Below are 21,223 nucleotides of genomic sequence, written 5' to 3' on the forward strand. Positions count from 1 at the left end.
ACAACTTATTTTCACCACAATTCTCAGTAAGCTTTGGATTGTATTGCCTCTATCTAATGAGGACTGTTAGTGTGGCTGGTGTGATAAAAGTGGAGGGAGGACATGGCACTCCACACTGCCTGGCTCCGTCATTCCTGGATGTCATCCTGCCCTGAGGCGCTGTTGGCTGAGCTCCATCATCCAGCCCAGAGTCAAGCTTTGGAAACATCATAACGTCACCACATGCAAACTGTGGTTCCAGCGGAGAGAATGAGAGCGGAATGTAACTCTACGTTGGGCACCAGGCTTTGCTTCGCTGTGAATTCAACGATAGATACAGGTAAGGGGAGTCCTGCAGCTTCATGAGGATTTATTCAGCAGTTTGTATCATTTTAGAGAAAGTTTTAAAACTGTTTCTGCTTCTATTTTTTATTTATTTTACACTTGCAAATGCATTTCCTGAATCGTATTCAAAACCGTGGCTCTCTTGTAAACATTTTCCTGTTGTGCAAGCACATGTTGTGCCCAAGGAGCAGGATCGCCATCTTCGCTCCAGTGGGGAAACAAACATGGACACAGGAGAGGATCTGTCATGCTTAAAGATGGAGGGGATCAAAGTGGAAGATGCTGACTCATGCACAGGGCTCTCAGATGAGACACGCCAACGTCTGTCAATCAGTGATCGGCCGTCCAGCAGCTGCACTAAAGCCAGAGGCAAGTTTAGGCCAAGGCTCCTGGCTACCAAAAGCTTCCCCCCTTACAGCCAGTGCATCGGTGGACTGGGAGAAGATGATGACTGGGACAATTATCTTGACTCAGACTCGCCCCTGGCTTGCCAGTCGAATGCAAAGGAGGAGAAACCTGTAGCTTATGAGGCGGATGATACTGCAAAGTATTCCCGGGATGTTCTCAGAGCCAAATGGAAGTCAAGGAGGAAAGAGAAACTAGGAGGCAGCTTGGACGTTGGCACAGATGGCTGCGATAGATGGAGGCTGAGTGAGAAGAGGAGGGTGGAGAACAGTGGAATACAAGGAGAACACTGTGACAAGGATGAGGGGAAACACCGGAGAGGGAAAAGCTTCAGTTTGAAGAGAGGTGGGAGCAATGCGGAGAAGGAAGACGGGAAACCTTCTCCCATTCTCCCCTCCGCTCATTCTGCAGCTCATGAGAACAGCAGCAGTGTGGAGGACCCCAAGGGGCAGAACCGGGAGGATGATGAGGTGATGGAGCCCTCAGGTCATCGGCATCCAATCCTCTCCAAGCTGTTGCACTCCTCCACCTCCTCGTCCTGTTCCTCTATCAACCTCTCATCAGAGAGCGACGAGGTCTTCAGTGACCTAGATGACGCCGTGTCTAAAAGAAAAACCTTCAAGAAGGTCAGAATACCTCATTCAGCAAACACTAATTCACATTTTTAGGGATTTGTCCAGTTCATCACTCTGTTATGCCCTGTGCATCTGTCTGCTCTGGTTTTCCATCGAAAACAATAAAACCATGTTTCTCAACTGTTCTTTGCACCTGTGGTCCAGCTGATTTGCATGGGCTTGAAAGAAGACTTTGACACTGTCAGATTTGAATGGCGTTTGCATGGAAGCCTGCTGCTTCTGCAACAGATATGAGTAAAGCGAGGAGCAAACAGTGGGAGGACGACTAGAAAGTAGATATTTCCCTGGCTTCAGTGTGTTTGAACTGTCAAGCACTAAAGAAAAGTCATTAGGACTCAGGGTGATTAGGTTTACATTCCATCAAATAAGCATTCTTCACCATTCAGAATAAAAGCTAGAATAGGTTCAGTAGAATATAGATACTTGTAAATAAGCAGCAAAAACTGAAACCTTGTTTTCATGTTGCCCCAGTGTCTCTACTGAGCATGCTCAGATCTCATATAGCTGTTTTTCCATTCTTCTGTGCCACGTCTCAGTCTGGTAGCAGCTGTTTTGTGTATATACAAAGTAGATCTTAAGCTTACAGCTATGCTGTTTGGAGACAAAAAAAACAAGCATACATTTAACACTTCTCATTCTCCCAGACTTTCACGGAATATTTTCAATAAATAAGGCTAAGCAAATTCCAATCCTGGAATGAAAACAGAAGAATTTACAAAACCTTTAGATAAAATGTCAGACTCGTGATTCCAATGCATCTCCTACATGAACACATTTTTTTCCTTTGGTTGTCCCTCAGAGTCGCACATGGAAAACCTTCCTGACCATGATGCACTGGTCACTCAAGCGCCAGAGCTCCTGGGTTCAGCTAGCTGGACATCAAGGCATGTACTTCACACGGCACCTCACATGTCTTCATACTTAGCTGTTTTACTCTTTCACGTGTTGCAAACACAAACTTTTACTTATTTTAATGCCTAATTGGAAAGGAAGAGAAAACATAGCATTCTCATATTTGTAGAAAGTATAAAATATGGTGTATTTCTATTCAACCCCCCTGGTCAATAGTTTTGTTGAACCACTTCTCAATCAACTTTGCATGTCTAAAGACTAAAATGATCTCCCATTTTAAATTCCAGCTCAGTCAGATTACATGTCCAGTCTCAAATGTTTTGGAGCCTCTAACAGCTCTTCTTGCCCTGAATTTATCTACACTCGTCTGTCTCCATAGCATAATCATACCACCATCATAGATGGCAGTTTTGTGGAATAAACAATTACAAGATCTCTGCAGCTCCTCCAAAGTTATCAGTGGCTTCTTGGCTGCTTTTCCTAAATCATGCTCTCTTTGCCAACCCTGTCAGCTTAGGTAGACGGTCATGTGTGGGTTACCAGGTGTGCCAGACTCTTTCCATTTATTTGATAACAGCTGTGTGAGATGCTGCTTTAGTTGTCCCTCTCTGCTGAGTCCCTTGGTCTTCATGATGCTGTTTGCTTACTGATGTTCTCTACCAAACCTTTGAGGCCTCCACACTTAACACTTTGTATTGATTTTTCACATAAAATACTAATAAAATACCGTGGCAGTCTGTGACTGTAAAATGAGAAAGATATTTCAAATTCGCACATGGAAAATGCATCTAATTGTTGGATGTGAATCATTTCATGCCCATTATAAAATTGCTCTATTAAAACAATTGTGTAATTAAATCGAGCTGATCAAGATTCATTGTCTCCTAAATATTTTCCTGCTTCTTGTATCTTACCATGTTCTTCTGTTACCAGGTAATTTTCAGGTTAGTAAAGGAGGGGAGGTGCTGAAGCTGTACAGTGAACTGGAGGCGAAGTGTCTGGACAGCCTGATGAAAGATCCGCTGAGGCCCTTTGTCCCGCAGTACTACGGTTTGGTCACCAGAGGGGAGCACTGCTACATCCGCCTGGAGGACTTGCTCAACGGCCTGAGGAGGCCTGTTATCATGGACTGCAAGATGGGAGTCAGGTATTTGTTTTTCTGTGCAAGTGATTATCTGACCATTTAACTGACTTAAGAGGATTTAAAAAAGAAAGCGATAGCTTATTTCTTTTAAAAGTAGAGTTTAACCTAATGTTTTGAAAAGTTAAGCTCGTTGAAGGAGTATTACTTTCAGGGATCATCTATTTTCTTCCCATTCTAGTAGAGCGCTAGCTGAAATTTTTGTTAATAAAACATGTTGCATTTACTAGAAGATGGGATTATTTCTATTTTTATATCAACCAAATAGTCAGCTTATAATTTTAAATGACTTTTTATGCTAAAAATCAACTTATTTAAAGCCTGAGTGCATGAATGAAAGGTTATGTGAGTATTGACAGTGGATGGATGCTTGTTCAGAAGAAGCTGCTTTCCCTGCAGCAGACTCAGAGATCTGAGTAGGGGAAGAGGAGAGTGAGTGACACCTGGTGAGTATTGGATCTGGTCTTTTGGAAAGTTACCAAAGGAACAAACTCAGTCCTGGATTGGTTTAAGCTGAAGGAATTTGGGTGTTTTGGCATGAGTACTTTTTCTTTTTGACTTGGATAACCTGAAGGTGTCTGGTGAAGGTGGACAGTCAGGTGAGTTATACAGTAGTTGCACAGAAGAAGAAGAAGAAACTCCCACCATGCAGTCAAAGAGGAGCAGATAGTTATGTTTTTAAAAAATACACGTCATTTTATATTTGAGCTAATAAATAGTGGGTTCAAAATCTTTGTTATTTCATAGAGTCTGTTTTACATCAAGCCAGGATTCATCCAGGAGACCTGCTGGATAAGCAGTAATGATGGAAACTCTAGTTCTAATTTATCTTTGGTATTCTTTAATACATCTTTTTAACACAACTTCAAAATAATTACTGTAGCTTGCAGCTCCACAAAACCCATATATTTCCACAAATCTAATACTTCCTTCTTTGGTTCAGATAAAACATACAAACTTTTACAATCCTGCATCTGAAGACAAAGCTTCATATAGAAATGCAATAAGCAAAAACATTTGATTTCTTCTTATGAAGCAATCCTAAACAACTTTTCCTTAAATCTGCGAAGATTTAAGGAAAATCTTCAATTCAAGTAGATTGAATTTCCGAAATGGTGCCAAATCAAGGGCTTATTGCAAGGATATACTATGTGAGCATTTTCCCTTTCAGGACATTCCAGGAGGAGGAACTGATCAAAGCTCGAACCAAGCCCAATTTGAGGAGCGACATGTACCAGAAGATGGTGAAAGTCGACCCATCAGCACCAACAGCCGAGGAACACGAACAGAAAGGAGTGACAAAATGGCGCTACCTACAGTGGAGGGACACAACCAGCTCCACATCCACTCTGGGCTTCAGGATTGAGGGCATCATGGTATGAGAGAGAAATGTTCAGTTCTAGCATTTCATTACCAAGAATGATGTCTAACTGTGCAAAATGATTGCTGCCATTGGTGATTTGCAGATGGAGGATGGAACTGTCCAACGGGATTTTAGAAAAATTCACACCTTGACTCAGGTCACAGAGGCGTTACTCTACTTCACCAGGAGTCAACTGGACACTCTGGTCAGTCACAGTCACACAGAACTGTAGCAGTGGTAAATATAACCCTGAATCAGATGACAACTGGAGAAATGTTCATTTAAATTTGAAGTTAAACTAAATACAACCATTGTTAAGCTGTCAGAAGACCCATTTGAAGCTACAACAACATACTGCATGCAGAGATTGTCACTTAAAGTTTTAGAGGAAAACATGCAGTAGAAAAGTTTTTAAAAGGTTTGAAATTATTACCGAATTTGTTTCTGTTGGCTGAAGATGTTTTTCACATTCAGTCAGATTACAATTACAGGCTTCAATGTAATTTATATTTTTTATGTGGAAGAGCAACACAACAAACACAAAATGATGTTCACCTTCAAACCCTAAATATGCAACCAAATGACAATCCAATGGTTGGATTTAATAATATATCTGTGTTAGAACAACGCAGTAGTTAAATCCAATTGGAAATCTGCAATGAGACAGGAACATTATTGTTCACATCTCCATCCAGTCTGATTGAGATCGGGCCATTTTGCAATACCAAATACGTGCAGCTGAAATTGGAATGAAAGGTGGTCATACAAATGATTAAAACAAGACAAATTGATACAAAACCACAGAACATTAGCAGATTTTCATATTAGGCACTTCTACAAAAAAAGACATCTTTTTCATTTTGGCTCTAAATTTTAAATGACTTTGCGTCGGTGTGTTTCATAGAATCACAATAAAACCCATTACATTTATAATGGATGTTAAAGTTCAATGGGGAGTCTATAATGGATTATCAAACAAAAACATATTTTGAAATTGGTTACATACTTGGCTTTTTCTTATCATTTTTGCCTGCTTTTAGCTCATTTTTTACCAGCAAAATTTTAGGAAGCCTGGAGAATTGTTGATGAAACATGGCAATGAATTTTGGCTATTTGGAGGAAAGGTTTTAAATCTCACATGTACATTCTTTGCACTTTGAGTTTAATCATATATTGTCCTGTGGTATTTGTGAAGCAAGATATTCGTGTTCATGTGTGTTCTCAGAACGCGTACCACTCTAGGCTCGTGGACCTGAAAGATGCACTCAGGAGTTCAGAGTTCTTTCGAAAACATGAGGTTTGTAAACAGAGAGAAATTAAATCCACATACCGGTCCTGTGGACTTTGTCCTCACAGCCGTTCTCTGAATCTCTTATTTCCTGCTCAGGTTATTGGCAGCTCACTCCTCTTTGTACACGACCACAACAAGGCCAGTGTTTGGATGATAGACTTTGGGAAGACGATGCCTCTTCCTGACTCAAAGGAGGTCCAGCACAGCATCCCTTGGGTTGAGGGAACCAGGGAGGACGGCTACCTGATCGGTCTGACCTCCATCCTCACGGCTCTGAGCCAAGCCATCAGCCTGGCCAAGGGGCAGCAGGAGGACAGCTGAGTGGAAACATGGAAAGTGTGAAACATGAAGTTCTCAGAGTGTCTGTGACACCAGCACATGGATTCAGGGATAAAGCAGGAACAATGACTGCTTCAATGAAGCTGAAATTCAAAGACATGTGAAGTGGAAGCTAGTCTTGCTTATTGTACATCTGGTATGTACATAGGTACGCCAACAGTGGAAAGGGCTTTTTTTAAATATGAAGAATAAAGTTATTTTGTGTGTGTTTTTGTATTGCATGTTACATTTAAAAAATGTTAAGTATCTTTAAGAATGACATCACGCACAACCTCATGTTCTGCCTGTTTTAAGTCAGTACATGTTTGCATGTTTAATGGTAGGTGTGCTTTTTGATAAAACGTGTTGCTTTTTATGATCTATGAAAAAAATATATACATATATTTGATTCCAAATAAATGTTTTCTTATTTTTTACTTTTGGTCTGGTGGTCAGACATTTCATACTCTTATGGTATGCCAGCCCAGGTTAAGTTAACTAAACAACTGCAAAACTCTGTCCAACTCGTGATTACATAGATATTTGGCACAAAAAATAAGGGAATGTGTGTGTAATCAATTCTGTGCAGCAACAAAACTTTTTAGCAATAAATCTTAAGTAGTTGTAAAGTCTATTTCATTTTAAATGGCGGAACATTTGTAATAAAAATGCATTCGTGGGCTGACAATCAGAGTTGAACTTGGGTCAAGGCCACGTAAATTATCTGTTAATTTTCTATTTTTTTAATTTTATTTTTTTGGAGTTGGTTTGAAGAAACCGTGCATGATACCCATGCTCATCATCGGTTTAGTCACACAATGTGGGACAGAATCCAATTCTTCAACCAGAATTTACTGAAAGTGTGGTTGTGTTGGTCAGCTACTCACAAGCTCATCCATTAAATGTTCAATGTTTGTTGTTTGCTTAGATTTCTAAATATTTTTGGATTTATAATTACCCAAATGACAGCACCAGCATACAATAAAAAAATCACTATGTCACAAACAGTTCAAGTTTACTCTGCATTCCCATAAGCAAAGCCAAACAAGCAACAATTCAATTGTTATGCTCCAGTAATCTGAAACAAACTAACTGAAAACTACAAAACTGCTGAAACACTGAGGTCATTTAAATAAAAAAATTTTTAGTTACATTTTATAAATGGAAGGATTTGTCTTTTGCTTCTGTTGTATTTTTCCTTCTAATCATTTGGAATTGTCTTGTTGCTGAAAATGTGCTATACAAACACATTTTACTTGCCTAAAAGTTGGTTATGTTCACTTTTTAAATGCAGAGAAAGCTGAAATAGGTGGCATTACACCTAATATCAAGATGACTGAATCCGAGTTTGGTCGCAGAATCTGAGGGTCACTAAATTCGACATTACACCCGCAGGTTTTGGTCAATTCCAATAGGTGGCGCCATGACGCAGTTTGTCCACTAGAGAAATCTTAGCCGTTCGTGGTACAAACTGAGCGGGACATAGACATTCACCACCTAAAAGGTCCTTTCAAATGTTTTCAGAGAGAGAATGATGACATTTAAGTAAATTAGTGGGTAAAAATTGTTCAATAACGTCTTGGATAGGAGGAAAATGAAAACCGCCGCGCTAATTCCAACAGCTAGCTACAAGCTAAATTCAACCGCTCTTCTACGCTCAGGTAAAGATGGAAGACAAATAAAGTTGGTGCATCGGGACTTTATGGACATTTTAATTGACCTGTTTGTTGTGTTGCATTATACTATTAACAGGCTAAAACACTTGAGGACGCTGGACGTTGGTTATGTTTCGGAGAAACTACCCTAACCTAGCCGTGGTGACCCGCGTAATAAGTGACGGTAAGTGATCCAAATTAATTTCTCAAGTTAGCCTCTTACTGGCCTAGTTTCCACCTAACTGTTCAATTACATGCTTATTTTTCAGTTGAAATTTAAATACAGGATAGAATATATTTAAAGGTAAATAAATCGTAGTTGGCTTTTTCGGCGCCTGAATTCAGCACCTGCTCCGTCTAATTTATTTCCACTTGACGTGGAGAAGATTGTAGTCTTAATGTCTTCCGAAGAACCTACATGATTTGGCACTAAAGAGAGTCTTCAAATTGTTAAGTTTAGCAAGAATAGCTACACTGTCGGGGTCTTTACCTTTATCAGGGATCACTTCCAAAATAAAACATTTCCTTTCCATTTTTTCCCATGGGTATCCTGTTAGTAATACCTCACTTCCACTGCTACTCTGTTAGGAGTGTAACTATATTTTATAACTGTAGACATTCTGGTCTAATAATAATACATCGCCTTCCAAAGCATCTTTGAATGCTACACAAACAGCTTTAAACTCAATAGTTTTTCAAATGTGTTGATTTTTTAAAAATGGTCTTTGTGCTTCATTTGTTTGTGCTAAACCCATTTTCTCCAGTAGACGTCTTTCTGTGATGGACTGACCACCTGTTCAGCATGTACTCTGTTCATTAACAACTGAAGGGAGTGGGGGGCAGGATCTCTATGATGCTCTGTAGAATAAGGGTGTTACATAAAATGGATTGATGAAATTGAAGAATAGTCAATAATGTATATTATGTCTGTTGAGGCAGATTTCTGCAATGGTAAAAAAAAAAAAAAGCACATTCCCCATAATGCACAAAAAGCAGAAAAGTTAAAAAAATGTAAAAAAAATATGTAAATGCTTTATATAACTATGGTAAGTAGTTGTGGGTTACTAAGTTTGTTTTGTTGCACAATCGAATTAAACTAAAACTAATGCCATAAAGAAAAGTGATTGAAATCAATGTCATAATATGGCAAGTGCGAGATTTTACCCTTACTCTTTTATTTTAAATAACTTGCAACATTGTTTGGATGCATACAATGCTACACGGTGTGTGTAGCTAATTGTAGTTATTTAGCTTAATGTTAACCCAATCCCCTTACCATGGATGGGACGTCACTCCAACTTCAATTGACCTCTGCAAATGGTGTACAGACGGGAAACACAAAAGTGATCATTCTGTAAAAGAGAAATTAAATCAATATTTAAACCAAAGGTCAAGAGAAGATAGCAGAAACAGTGGGAAAAAGAAAGATCTGGCCTGTTGGGTCTATTTTAGTTCTTAACCTGTAGTGATGGGCTCTCTGAAGCCAGGCTTCGAGGCTTGTACCGAGTAATAAGGGGGTGTGTCCGATGAAGCCCCGCTTCTAGGCTTGTGCCGTCTTGCTGAAAACCACGTGACTGGCAACAAACTAGGCATCGCATTGCATGGGTCACGCTTCATTTTGCGTGTCGGTTTTCAAAATAAAAGCGTGATGATTATGTGTTTTTATTATGTAAAAGATTTTGACACTGCATTGTTGCTGAAATGTGCTACACAAATAAACTTGATTGAAAAGGAGCCAGCAAGAAGAAAAAAAATCTGACATCCGGGAATACTTGAGATGATCACTCACAAGATTCTTAAATAACAATAATTAAACCCTTCACCTCCAAAATTCTCACCTTCCTGAAATTTCCATTATTTCAGTCTTGCACAGCAGAAACAGACTTAAAGCCGTTGGAAAAGTAAAATTCTGGCTTATGAGTAAAAATATAAGGGATCAGATCAGAGAGCTAATAGAAATCCAAGAAAAAGAACTTTTGAAGAATTTTAGCTCAAGAACACTAAATTAATAGCGACAATATATAACATGCTTTTAAGGGTAATTTTACTGCACCATACATGGTACTTGTATTTGAGCAAAATCATGGAGTATCACCCAAATTTTACTCTTATATGAGTAATATTTCCGGCACTAGGTAAGCTTATGTTATTTGTTTATTTGCTTATTTACTTACGGAGTTTGTTCGTCCTGATTAACACTTCTTCCCTGATGGTGGCGGTAGTTCACAAAACTTAGCTTGCTAACCACCGTAAACAAGAAGAAGTCCAACGGCCACCCCGCATTTCGTCGTTGTTGTGAAGTTGCTCTGAGCGCAAAACCTACCTTGCAAATTCGATAAATATTACTACCGATATCATTAAAAGTTAACAGCTATTTTTTTTTTTTGCATGTTTCTTGTAGCTGTGTGTTATCTTATTAAAACTAACTTTCAAAATAAAAATGCCCCGCCTCTATTTTTGACCCGGAAAAGAAATGGTGTTGCTTCCGTCGTCTTCTTGTTAGCAGGGGAGGCTCGCTAAGCTATGCTAAAAGCTAGGACGAACCCCTAATGAGGTCCTAGTGTCTTTTGTTTCATACGGAGCCATGCGGGATGTTTGATTTGTTCTCACCGTGTCTGGCTTGTACTTTATAAAAGAGAAAATTCGGGGCCCACGGATTGTCTTCCCCAACAAGGGCTGCTCTATTCTTTTTTCGCCTCAGAACGAACACTATAGAAAGAATATGGCGGACAGCGGACATTATTACAACGGTGAGTACCACGTTTGCTGTCGCATTAACTTCACATCTGCTCTCCTGCTATCACCACTTCCCTTTAGGCCATGAAGACTTTATGGTGAAGAGAGAGGTCACACAAGCAGATTTCACAGTCCACAGAGGTAACATGTGGACATGTAGATTACACATGTTTAAAGTGTAGCGTTGTCATGTGTCTTTTTCTTATGTTATTTAGTTTTCTAGAGATTAATGCATATAGTTCTAGACTTTTAATAAAACATATAAGTCAAAAACCTATACCCTTGTGTTTAGACATAGAGAGCCTTTTTAAAATGAACTGCCTCCCAGTGTAAGTTTTGATCAAATGCATTAAGATTTGGAGATATTTTCTTTACCACTTATTTTTTTTTACATTGTATACAGAAATATGATTTTAGCTAATACAAATACAAGCAAGTCGTTTTATTGGGTTAATTTAGTTTTTGTCTTGATGAAAATGGGATTTAAGGTGAGCTAGATGAAAAGTTTTTCTATAGACTAAACATTTACAGTGAGTTTTTATTTTTATGATATTTGTTACAGAATATATATCTAGCCGCTAAAAGTAATATATACTATGATTACATGTACACTAATTGCACATTAAAAATGCATATACACCAAGTAATTAGTTATATGATCCATTTTCTTTAAGATGTTCCTGTTTCTTCAGCTGGCATGTAACACCGTCTTATAATTCAGATTTTCAGTTCAGTTTGTTTTTTTCCAACAAAGAAGAGATTTCTAATCTTTGATAAATATTTGCTCTCCTAAGAAATCCAGACAACTTTTTTGAAAGGACTTGCTTTGCTTCGTCAGTTTTATTATACTCAACTCTAATTTATTGTTTACCCTGGCAGAGCATGATGACAGAACCGCACCATTTCGCAACCGTAAAGGCAGAGGACCCAAGGGTCGGTCATTTGACAGATCTCGGAGGGACCGACAGCGAGGCAGTCACTCAGGAGGGTTTGGAGGCCCCGGTCCCCGGTCCAGGCTGCTGGAGGATACAGATGGAGATGTTACTATGAGCGACAGCTCTCAGGACAGCAGCTCGCAGAACAGATTGTAAGTGTTTCTGGACTGGTCTATGTGAGCTTATTACATAATAGGCAGGGGTGCTCTATTCTTTGTGGGTAGATTTGCTCCTCAGCAGGACAATTTTCTGAGCACAATGTGGATTTAGTTTTAAAAAATATAGTTTAAAACTAAGTTCAGTCTTTGGATGCTAACCTGCCTTTAACCGCAGGACACATAAGAAGGTGGTTTTAAGTTTGTGGTGTCCATGGTCAGTCCTCAAATGCCTTCTTATTTTAGATGGCCCACCCCACCCCCATTCATACACTGGAACAGTTTGTCAGAAGGCTTCTGCGGAACTATATGACCTGCTGTTGCTACCTTGCTGTTGCCTTAGTTACAAGTGCTGCTGTGGTTTCAGTCTTCTCAGTAAATTTAGTTACAGATCAGCAATACTCTTCTAACTCTAGAATTAGCATCAACTCTGATCATTTAAACTAAAAGCTGAAACTCTTTTTATAATTTTATTCACACAACTTTGTACAAAATGGGTTTTTTTTTCTTCTGTTCTTGTGTTTTAGAGGACAGAAATACTTGTCTTTAAAATTATCTTACCTAAGCAAAACATTTTGAGTTACAGAGAAGCTTTGTATTCATGGGAAGCCCCAACAACTCAAAGGCAGATAAAACTGAAATAATAAATTCTCTTCTGTTGGCAGTCACAGTGACAGGAAAGGAAATTTAAGTGAGCTGCCCATCAAAAGTATTTGGCAAACAGTCTTAAGACTATAGAAATTAAACATCTTGGAGATCATCTCTGTAGTTTTTGCTGTTGTGAATGAAGAGCTGCTTTGTCTGACATGATTATAAACAAGAATGTTAAAATATTTAGAATCTTGTTCTCAGCTACATCATTTCAGACATGAAGACAGCTACTGATAAACCTGCTAAGCTGCTTTGTGTTCAGTGAGTGTGGAAATTCCACTGTGACAACAAACTAATGCAGTCAGGTTTACTGTCCCGGATCGATCTGTACCCGACTCTGTGTACGTTTGATGGATTAATAGTGAGGCTGTGGAACTGGTTTTGAAAAATTAGATTTTTTTTTCAAAGCTTATTAATCTACAATTTACCATATAATGTAAAGCTAACACAATTTGTGGAAAAAAATCTTCCATCAATGTGGGATTATATAGAGCCACTAATAAGGGGAATTATTTTGTCACATTATTGTATCTGCCACTATTAAATATGAACAACAGCAGATATTGTAAAGTTGGTGAAACATTTTGCATTATTGACTTTAAGTCATTAAGAAAAACAGTTCTTTGTAAAAAAAAAAAAAAAAAAAAAAAAATTTATCCAAAGTATGTAGAATAGAAGGTAAAGTGTTTTTTTTTAAGCTATCAGTTGAACTTAATAAATACTTACAAAACTATAATTTTGACAGTGGTATTCTGCTCAAGTGCAAAATTGTTTCTTGTGCATAAAGATGCAAACTTTGTTTTGAATGTTAACCTCACTTCTGTTTTGTCTGATTTTCTACTCCACTTGTTTGGAAGCAATAAATACTGATTTTAAATTAGGACGTCTGTTGAGCACCGATGTTTATTTTAAATAAAAAATAAAATTAAAACTATACGTGGGACATTTAATTAAAAAATAAAATTTTTGTTCTTTAGCAATCCTTATGGAAGACCATCTCGGAAAGGAGATGGACGGTTTGACAGAGACAGACGGCAGGACAAAGGATTAGGAGGAGGAGGAAGAGGAAGAGGACTTCCAGGAGGTGGCAGCAGTGGTTTCAGAGGAGACCGAGGTGGAGGTTTGAGAAACCGGTTAAGCTGGTACAAAGTAACGGTGAGGCGATTTCTATATTGATCATGTTGAGATCCCTGCTTTTAAACTTATCAACCGAGGTTATATTGAGCATTTTCTGATCGCTAGATACCACATGGAAGAAAATATGAAAAGAAATGGTTGATTACAGCTCTCCAGAACATCTGTACGGTTCAATACACACCTGTACAGGTGAGTATTAGTGCTGCCTCATTAGCTTTTCTTGATGAAAATTATAGAACAATGACTGAACTGTTATCTCTTCATTACTCCATCTAGTACCACGTTGACCATCATAGGGCCCATTTCTTTGTGGAGGATTCAGCTGCAGCCAACGCTCTGCGCAGATGTTCTCACAAGATCACAGATTCAGACGGCTATAAGGTATGATGGAGAGGCTTCTGATTATCAGTCGGTCAAAAAGCAAATTTTGTCTCACATTTGAGTTTAACAGTTTTTGTAGAACAACAAGAACTCAAAAGCATTTTATCTATTTACTTTCCTTTGTTTCCATTGGTCCCTGTAGGTGGAAGTACATGTCAACCCAAGTAATCCACCATCCTTCCTGCAGTCGGACCTGAAGCCTGAAGACTTGGAGCACCTGAAGGTGAGCGCTGGACATTTCAAACCCTCCATTTTTTTTCTATTAAAAGAGTCTTTCCAACAGAAGTTGCCTCCTTCATTTATTTTCACAAGTAGAAAAAAGTTCAACAAATCGCTAAAAGTTCTAAAGAACCTGATAAAAGAAGAAGAAACCAGTTCATGACTAATTTGTTTTCATGTTCTGAATTAGATGGAATTCAAAATGGATCAGAAGTGTTTTTAAATTCCCTATTCACAAGTCATTTTAATGTACTGAATGTAAATAATGATGTAAAAGCTCTAGTAAGAAGTTCACAGGTGTGCAGGCTTAAACACATCTGCTCTGGAAAAGAAAGGGATAGTTAAAAAAAATCTAATTGGATTGACTAGAAATGGAAGAGATACATAGGCTAAAGCAGCATGTGTAAACCTTCCTCTGTGAGGAGGAGGAGTTCATTCATGAATGTCAATGTTTTATCTTTGACAGCAATGCATGGCGAAACGCTTTGATGGTTCCCAGCAAGCACTTGACTTGAACAACATTCGAACTGACCCAGGTATATAAATATTTCCTTCATAAAGAGGTAGTGAGATCTTTTTTGAGTCTTGTAAAGTTTGTTTTGTAAAGAATTAACATTTTCTCAGTAGCAACAGTGAACTGGTCCTTTCTGTTTTTGAGTTCTTTGTAGTCCAAAGCATAAAGATGTTTTAGCATCTACATCAGCTCAGTTTTCTAACACTACAAATGGATTCGTGTTTATTTGGCAGACTTGGTGTCTCAGAACATTGAAGTAATCTTGAACAGAAAAACCAACATGGAAGCAGTCATTAAGATAATTGAAGAAAACATTCCTGAGGTAAGATTCATGGTGAACATTGAAGGAGCAGAGAGATGTGAACTAAGCATCCAGTTGAGCCTCTAATGGTTTTTTTGCATCTTTCCAGCTGGCATGTTTGAATCTGAGTAACAACCGTATTCACAAACTGGACGATCTTACTGACTTGACGACCAAAGTGCCGAATCTGAAGGTGCTCAACCTTTCTCAAAATGAGGTGAGACAAGCTACTAAACTGACCTAAACCAGGGGTCACTCTTTACATCATCAGGATATAGATATTAAAGAACCAATTAATGCGTTTAGAGATTGTAATAACACATCAGTTTTTCTGTTTTTATGGGATAATAGCTTTAGATTTTCACATCAGTACCAATAACATCTTTTTTATGTCAAATTTTCTTGCTGTTTGGTTAGACCTATGCTTTTTTAATTTCCCACCAGTGTCAACATCACAACTAAGCACAAGCATCCAACTTGTTTTTGCAAAAGTTCTTAAAATAGTGTTGTTGTTTTTTTTTCTAAATGACGAATTTCCGCTTGTAGACATTTATCAGAAATTATAAGTTCTTTTTTTTCTTTAGAAAAACTTATGTAACATTTATGACTAAAGTTTTATTTGTCTGAACAGAGGGCAAAAATAGCTTATTGAAAAGGATGCAGACCTCTGATCTAGAGTCAGATCTTCAAACTTTTTCTGAAAGTAATTGGTTTTGGTGCATTCTATTTTTGAGTGTCAAAAAATACAAGTTCATGCTTGTTATTTATCTGTCACATAAGAACTTGTGGTTTAAAGTGAAATGTTTAAAAGCGTACAAATACTGCATTGCAGTGTAATATGCTAAAAACCCTTTTTTCTCACTACCTTTCCTTTTGTCTGTTTTTGGTGTGGATACTTTAGTTAAAGACGGATCGTGAGCTGGATAAGTTAAAAAGCCTGAAGCTGGTGGAGCTGTGGCTGAGCAGGAACCCTCTGTGTGACCTCTTTAAGGATCAAGCTGCGTACATCAGGTCAGTCAACGATGCTGTGCAGTGATGGCAGATGTTTTTGCAGGGGAATACCAACATGGCTGTATGTGATCTGAGAGTGTCACCGACCAAACGAGATAATCTTCTGCTGGAATTGTTTCAGGTGTTTGGGGTTTTTTCCCTAACCATAACTACTTATTTTACAGAACAGGGTGAACGTTTGGACCAAGCAGCTGATGTCACCTAAATACTTTGTTTGTTTCTGTAAAGCAAAGATGCGTCTCAGAAACCATCTTAACTATACCAGGACAGATGGTGTCCCAGGGAGCTGATAAACAAAGCCATTAATAAGATTATTTCCAAAGCTCTGATTGTGTAATGTTTGTACTTACACCAGAGCGCATGCAGAAGTTTTCTTTGTATTTGCATTAAATGGCAATAAAATGTTTATTGTCCAACTTCTTTTTCCTTTCACACTGCTAGCTAAACATTCCTCCCTTCCAAATGTTGCTGTAAGGACTCCAGTCTGCAGAATAATCTGGTCTTTCTTTAAACCCATTTCACTCTTGAGTGTTCAGCCTCTTGCTGGCAGTTTTCAGTGTCACTTTGGGGAATCTTTTTCAGCTTTGGTCCTCTGGTTATGGTTCTCCGTTGATGCTCTACCCAGCACTCCCCTGCTGTCATTCTATATAGTTTTCTTCTCATCTGTTGCAAAACACACAATCCTCATATCCAATCCTACCACATAAATTCAGAGTGACACAGAAAATTATTTTTGTGCATTCCCGAACTTGGAAGTTACAGCACTGCTGTTTGCATGTGCTGTATTGGAAAAGGAAACTCATTGCCGTCTTGAAAGATGTTTGGATGAAGCAAAGAAAATGTGCAGCCATTTTCTCCCCTCCCCTCACAGCATCAGTGCCCTGTCGGCGCCTGTCTCAGGCGAGTATGGAAGGCTGGATAGCCAATGACGGGTAAGATCCCACCTCGAAACTTCGGGACGACCTAAGGCAGGCACAGTCACGATTACTCGGCCTCAGTCCCCGTGAGCTCAGGCTCAGCAAAAGCACGGCGAGACGAAACTGAAGAGTGGGGACTTCACAGGCGAAGCCGTTTGGGCAGAGGCGGAGTGGGATTTACCACGGATCATTGATCCATGTGAAGAGAGCCAAAGAGAGAAATTTAGTCTCTTCCAATATGTCTGATCTTACGGGCTACAACAGCCCACCCCCTTGCTTTACAGTGCAATAAACGGAAAAGTTGGGAGGTAACCTTCATCTTAGAAGAAATGGATTCTGAAGTTGAAACATGGCACAAAAACACCCAGAAAACTCAAGTTTCCAACGGCTGCAACCAGCACACAAAAATCACTTTGATAAGCAAAGGGTGCTGCATCTTTTCACTCCAGTTGTTTCAACTGTTCACGTAGCTGCTCTGTAACAAATGGAGCTAAGAAACAAAAAAGAAATGAAAAATCGCTCATCAAAAAAAAGTTGTGCTAACTCCTAAATCTATGCTACCAAAGCAGCTAAGCTTGTTCAGGAGAGGAAAACTATAAAATGAGTGGTGGGATTGCTGGGTCCAGCTCCTTCTGAGACCTGCTGTCCTCTTTGTTTTTTCAGCTCTGTCCTCAGGTTGTCTATCTCTGCTGTTTCCACACACGATTAGTTTTGTGATTAACTCCGCATATTGGGGCCCGTTGTGACCGTTTCTATGTGAAACTGACCTTATATTTTTTTACCCATACGTAGACTTGTCTCTTCCTCAACATCTTGGCGAGAGTTAACACAAGACTGGTGGTAACCACCTCTCTCCCAGCCCATCCGGCCATGCATAACCTTTTTGTTTTACTAACTCAACATGGACGTGCATCCTGGTTTTCAGCTCAGTCTAGTAGCTGCTGGTGTGTTTGTATGTGTGTACTCCTAGAAAAGTGTGCTTGTGTTGCTCCTCCATGTCAGAGCTTTGTATATCACCAAAATGGGGGGGAGAGCGTGAGTATACTGCTGGTAAGTACTCTCTGGGTTGGGAGAAGGGTGCACAGTATAAAACCAAAGGAAGAGTCAGGGTATTTGTGTATATTTGGAAGACAAAGTACTCTTTGCAGTAGTGTACTCATTATTGAATCTACATGACAATATTTGAAGGAGAAAGTAGCATTCTGAAATTAAATTGGGTCAGCTGGGGATCTGCTTAATTTTTCCTGTTTGTGTTTTGGGTGGTGTTAGATGATAATCTTTTATTTATTTTTTTTGTCGTTTTTTCTGCACCAGTGCCGTGCGGCAGAGGTTCCCCCGGCTCCTCAAGCTGGTAGGTCCACATATTCATCTGTCAACGTCACTGCTTGTCAATTGTCAACTCTGGTCATATAAAACTAATGCATCTTAAAAAACTTGATCTGAGGACTTCCTGGCATTAAAACTATTTTATGCATCTTGTTCTTGGTCTTATTTTGTCACAGTACAAACACAGGTTAAGATAGGCCATCTGTAGGCAGACAAGGAAGCATTGTTTTTATCTTAACCTAATCCAAATCTTAAAGGTGTAAAGTGCATTTTTATTCAGGCTCCCTGTGTCACTCCTTTTACTGCAATTAAAGCTGCAGGTTTTTGTGGTGCGTCTCGACCAATCTCGCATGTAGAAAGACTGACATTTTTTAGATTTATGGATGATTTTTGTCTATTACTTTTTGCCTCATATCCTCAGTTAGATTTAAGTCGGCACTTTGAGCTGTTGAAGTTTATAGGTGTCATATATGCAGCATTTTTCTTGGCTTCTATTAGTTGTTTTTCCATTCTGTTATGTTGTCCCATCTTCACATCAACTCTGAGTGGCTGCTCTCTCCCTACAGAAGAAATAATGTCTAAAATGCAAAAACAATCTTATTTTTGATCTACTTTTTAAATCTGAAAATCAAGTATCAGTTTCCATTCACATCATAACAGAAATGTGCTGCTTCACTTTGGTCTGTAACGTTGTGCTCCCAATAAAATACAACCATAATGTGGCAAAATGTGAACATGCTTTGTCAGATTATGAATATTTTGTCAATGCTCTGTTTACATGGGTTAACATGCAAATTGTTGTTCAGAAGAATCTCTCATGACGAATGTTTTTCCTCTGGTTTCCTGTCAGGATGGTCACGACCTCCCGCCTCCCATTGGATTTGATGTTGAGACGCCGACTGCAATCCCACCCTGCAAGGTTCGTTCACTAGTGTTGCACTCCTTCTATAGTAGATGCTATTCATTATACTACCATGTCTATTTATATTAATGCTTTATTGTTGAATATTCTCTTTAATGCGCCTTAAGATCGTCTCTATTTGTTCATTTAGGGAAGCTGCTTCGGATCAGATGAATTCAAGTCCCTCATCCTTCGGTTCTTGCAACAGTGGGTTTTAAATTTTATTATGTTGCATATTAAAATAAAATAAAATCCTTCTGTTGTATGATGGGACAACCTTAACTCTGATGCACCCTGGAACAACATGAGAAAGCCTGAATGTTTGACTGTGTTGCAGGTATTACAGTATATACGACTCTGGGAATAGGCAACCTCTGCTGGATGCTTACCATGATGGAGCCTCATTATCCATCACTACACCCTACACCTCCCAGAACCCCTCCAGGTAGGAGAGCCATACAAGAAGCTACTGAAATTCCTCAGTTGCTCTGATTTCATTTAGGAAAGTTTTTTTTGTCTAGAGAATGCTTCCAAAATCTGAGCTTAGCAGCTGTATTTTTGTGTTTAGGAGCAGTCTGGGGGAATACTACAAAGACAGCAGAAACCTGAAGAGGATCAAAGACACCAGTGAGTTGGAGCTTTTCATCCCATGTTTTGTCTGTTCCTTTTAGATGCCTGATGTTTTGTTTTTTTCCTCTAATTCTCTGCCTTTAGCGATGAGATTTCGACTTCTGAAGCATACTCGACTGAACGTTGTGGCATTCCTCAACGAGCTCCCAAAAACACAACACGACATTGCCTCATTTACCGTAGATGTGAACACTTACACCGTGAGTAGAAGCTTATTCCAGAACCCTTCACGTAATCTTCTCTTCCTGTTTGGTTCCTCTGTTCAATAATATTTCCTTTTTACAGAATACACTACTATCATTCACAGTCAGCGGAGTCTTCAAAGAAGGTAATTTTGGGCAGTTCTTGATTAAAATTTTAGTTTTTATCCACAATAAAATTTTGAGCTGAATTGGATTTTGTTTCATTTTGTTTTCAGTTGTTGTTGATGGGAAGTCCAGAGAATCTACAATGGCGTTCTCCCGGGTCTTCATCACCGTCCCAGCAGGAAATTCCGGGTTAGTTTATTAAATGGCCATCAGTAGGTGTCACATTTTTGTGAAAATAATAAACCCTGCAGATATTTTTAACAAATAAGAGATACTCAAGCTAGTCAGAAGTAGTAGAGAAAATATAATCTCGATTCTCTGTTTTCAGTCTGTGCATTGTGAACGATCAGCTTTTCATCCGAATGGCCACAACAGAGGAGATCCGCCGAGCGTTCGTGGCTCCAGCCCCGACCCCGTCTTCCAGTCCCGTCCCAACCCTCACCGCACCACAACAAGAGATGCTCACTGCTTTCTCGCTAAAATCTGGCATGAATCTAGAATGGTCACAAAAGTGAGTCTTGTCTTCAGAAATACTTCTTAAAAATTGTAATTCTCAGTTCATGAGGGAAAATGTACTAATATTTTGAACACTTTTGCAGGTGTCTGCAGGACAATGAGTGGGATTTCCACAGGGCAGGACAGATTTTCACCCAGTTGAAGGTAACATTTCACAGCAATGTTCTTTTTTTAAATTATTATTATTTGGTAAGCTGAACCTCTAATATTCTTATTTTCCTTACAGGCGGAAGGCAAGATCCCAGATGTAGCCTTCATAAAGTGAATGCTTCCAGTCAAACCTCTGTGAAATAAAATCAGCTGTAATTTTATTTAATAAATTTTTCTTTTATTGTTTATTTCTTATCAAGATTAGGTCTACCTGTGTTAACTATTTTACCTGCTAAATGGCAACTTTGACCTGAGGGCTAATGATGCAGTTTTTGTTGTCTGCAATGTTACTTGGTAGTCATTTGTATAGACACTAGTGGAAATGTTCATAGGATAAAGACATACAGTCAGGATTAAAATTTTGTTAATCTTTATTCCTTATTGTTGTACGTTAAGCAATAAAGTATATTTTGACAACCATTTTACATTTCTTTTCTTGGATCGTTGTAAT

The 21,223-nt window shown here is 38.8% G+C and overlaps 2 protein-coding genes and 1 long non-coding RNA gene across 6 annotated transcripts; 2 read left to right on the forward strand and 1 right to left on the reverse strand.

The window, feature by feature from the left end:
• Positions 1-55: 55 nt before the first annotated feature.
• si:ch73-22a13.3 (inositol-trisphosphate 3-kinase B) lies at positions 56-7,376 on the forward strand. 2 transcript variants are annotated; one of them, XM_044126994.1, is made up of 8 exons: positions 56-319; positions 493-1,355; positions 2,164-2,248; positions 3,150-3,363; positions 4,529-4,733; positions 4,824-4,925; positions 5,946-6,017; positions 6,108-7,376. In XM_044126994.1, the coding sequence occupies exons 1-8, from the start codon at positions 223-225 to the stop codon at positions 6,330-6,332; spliced, it is 1,863 nt and encodes a 620-aa protein (XP_043982929.1). In that variant the 5' UTR covers positions 56-222; the 3' UTR covers positions 6,333-7,376. The 2 variants fall into 2 exon arrangements, with proteins under 2 accessions (XP_043982929.1, XP_043982928.1); XM_044126993.1 differs by lacking the exon at positions 56-319 and having other exon boundaries at positions 326-1,355; positions 6,108-7,375.
• On the reverse strand, positions 6,051-10,246 carry LOC122836977. The gene is made up of 3 exons (XR_006371672.1): positions 10,159-10,246; positions 9,261-9,336; positions 6,051-6,328 (listed from the first exon to the last, which is right to left on the reverse strand). It is a non-coding gene; the product is annotated as an uncharacterized LOC122836977 (long non-coding RNA).
• Positions 7,684-21,192, forward strand: nxf1a (nuclear RNA export factor 1a). Of its 3 annotated transcripts, XM_044126990.1 has the most exons (24): positions 7,740-7,833; positions 7,917-7,990; positions 8,082-8,168; positions 10,802-10,861; positions 11,600-11,807; positions 13,439-13,616; positions 13,704-13,787; positions 13,875-13,979; positions 14,122-14,202; positions 14,665-14,734; positions 14,946-15,034; positions 15,123-15,230; positions 15,915-16,024; positions 18,256-18,292; positions 19,118-19,186; positions 19,320-19,375; positions 19,506-19,613; positions 19,737-19,795; positions 19,883-19,998; positions 20,084-20,126; positions 20,217-20,295; positions 20,435-20,617; positions 20,706-20,766; positions 20,849-21,192. In XM_044126990.1, exons 3-24 carry the CDS (start codon positions 8,114-8,116, stop codon positions 20,885-20,887), a joined length of 1,998 nt encoding a protein of 665 aa, XP_043982925.1. In that variant the 5' UTR covers positions 7,740-7,833; positions 7,917-7,990; positions 8,082-8,113; the 3' UTR covers positions 20,888-21,192. The 3 variants fall into 3 exon arrangements, with proteins under 3 accessions (XP_043982924.1, XP_043982925.1, XP_043982926.1); XM_044126989.1 differs by having other exon boundaries at positions 7,684-7,990; XM_044126991.1 differs by lacking the exons at positions 7,740-7,833; positions 7,917-7,990; positions 8,082-8,168; positions 10,802-10,861 and adding an exon at positions 10,247-10,734.
• Positions 21,193-21,223: the final 31 nt, after the last annotated feature.

This window comes from Gambusia affinis, linkage group LG09, assembly GCF_019740435.1.
Source record: "Gambusia affinis linkage group LG09, SWU_Gaff_1.0, whole genome shotgun sequence".
NCBI lineage: Eukaryota > Metazoa > Chordata > Actinopteri > Cyprinodontiformes > Poeciliidae > Gambusia > Gambusia affinis.

What these genes read in the sequence shown, in the direction of transcription:
- nxf1a (XM_044126989.1), top strand. Translation starts at nt 8,114, where the DNA reads ATGTTTCGGAGAAACTACCCTAACCTAGCCGTGGTGACCCGCGTAATA. An exon ending in TTCAATACACACCTGTACAG is followed by an intron (nt 13,788 to 13,874) that starts GTGAGTATTAGT and finishes TACTCCATCTAG; the next exon opens with TACCACGTTGACCATCATAG. An exon ending in GAAGAGGATCAAAGACACCA is followed by an intron (nt 19,796 to 19,882) that starts GTGAGTTGGAGC and finishes CTCTGCCTTTAG; the next exon opens with CGATGAGATTTCGACTTCTG.
- si:ch73-22a13.3 (XM_044126993.1), top strand. Translation starts at nt 342, where the DNA reads ATGAGGATTTATTCAGCAGTTTGTATCATTTTAGAGAAAGTTTTAAAA. An exon ending in AAAGAAAAACCTTCAAGAAG is followed by an intron (nt 1,356 to 2,163) that starts GTCAGAATACCT and finishes GTTGTCCCTCAG; the next exon opens with AGTCGCACATGGAAAACCTT. An exon ending in TCAGCTAGCTGGACATCAAG is followed by an intron (nt 2,249 to 3,149) that starts GCATGTACTTCA and finishes TTCTGTTACCAG; the next exon opens with GTAATTTTCAGGTTAGTAAA.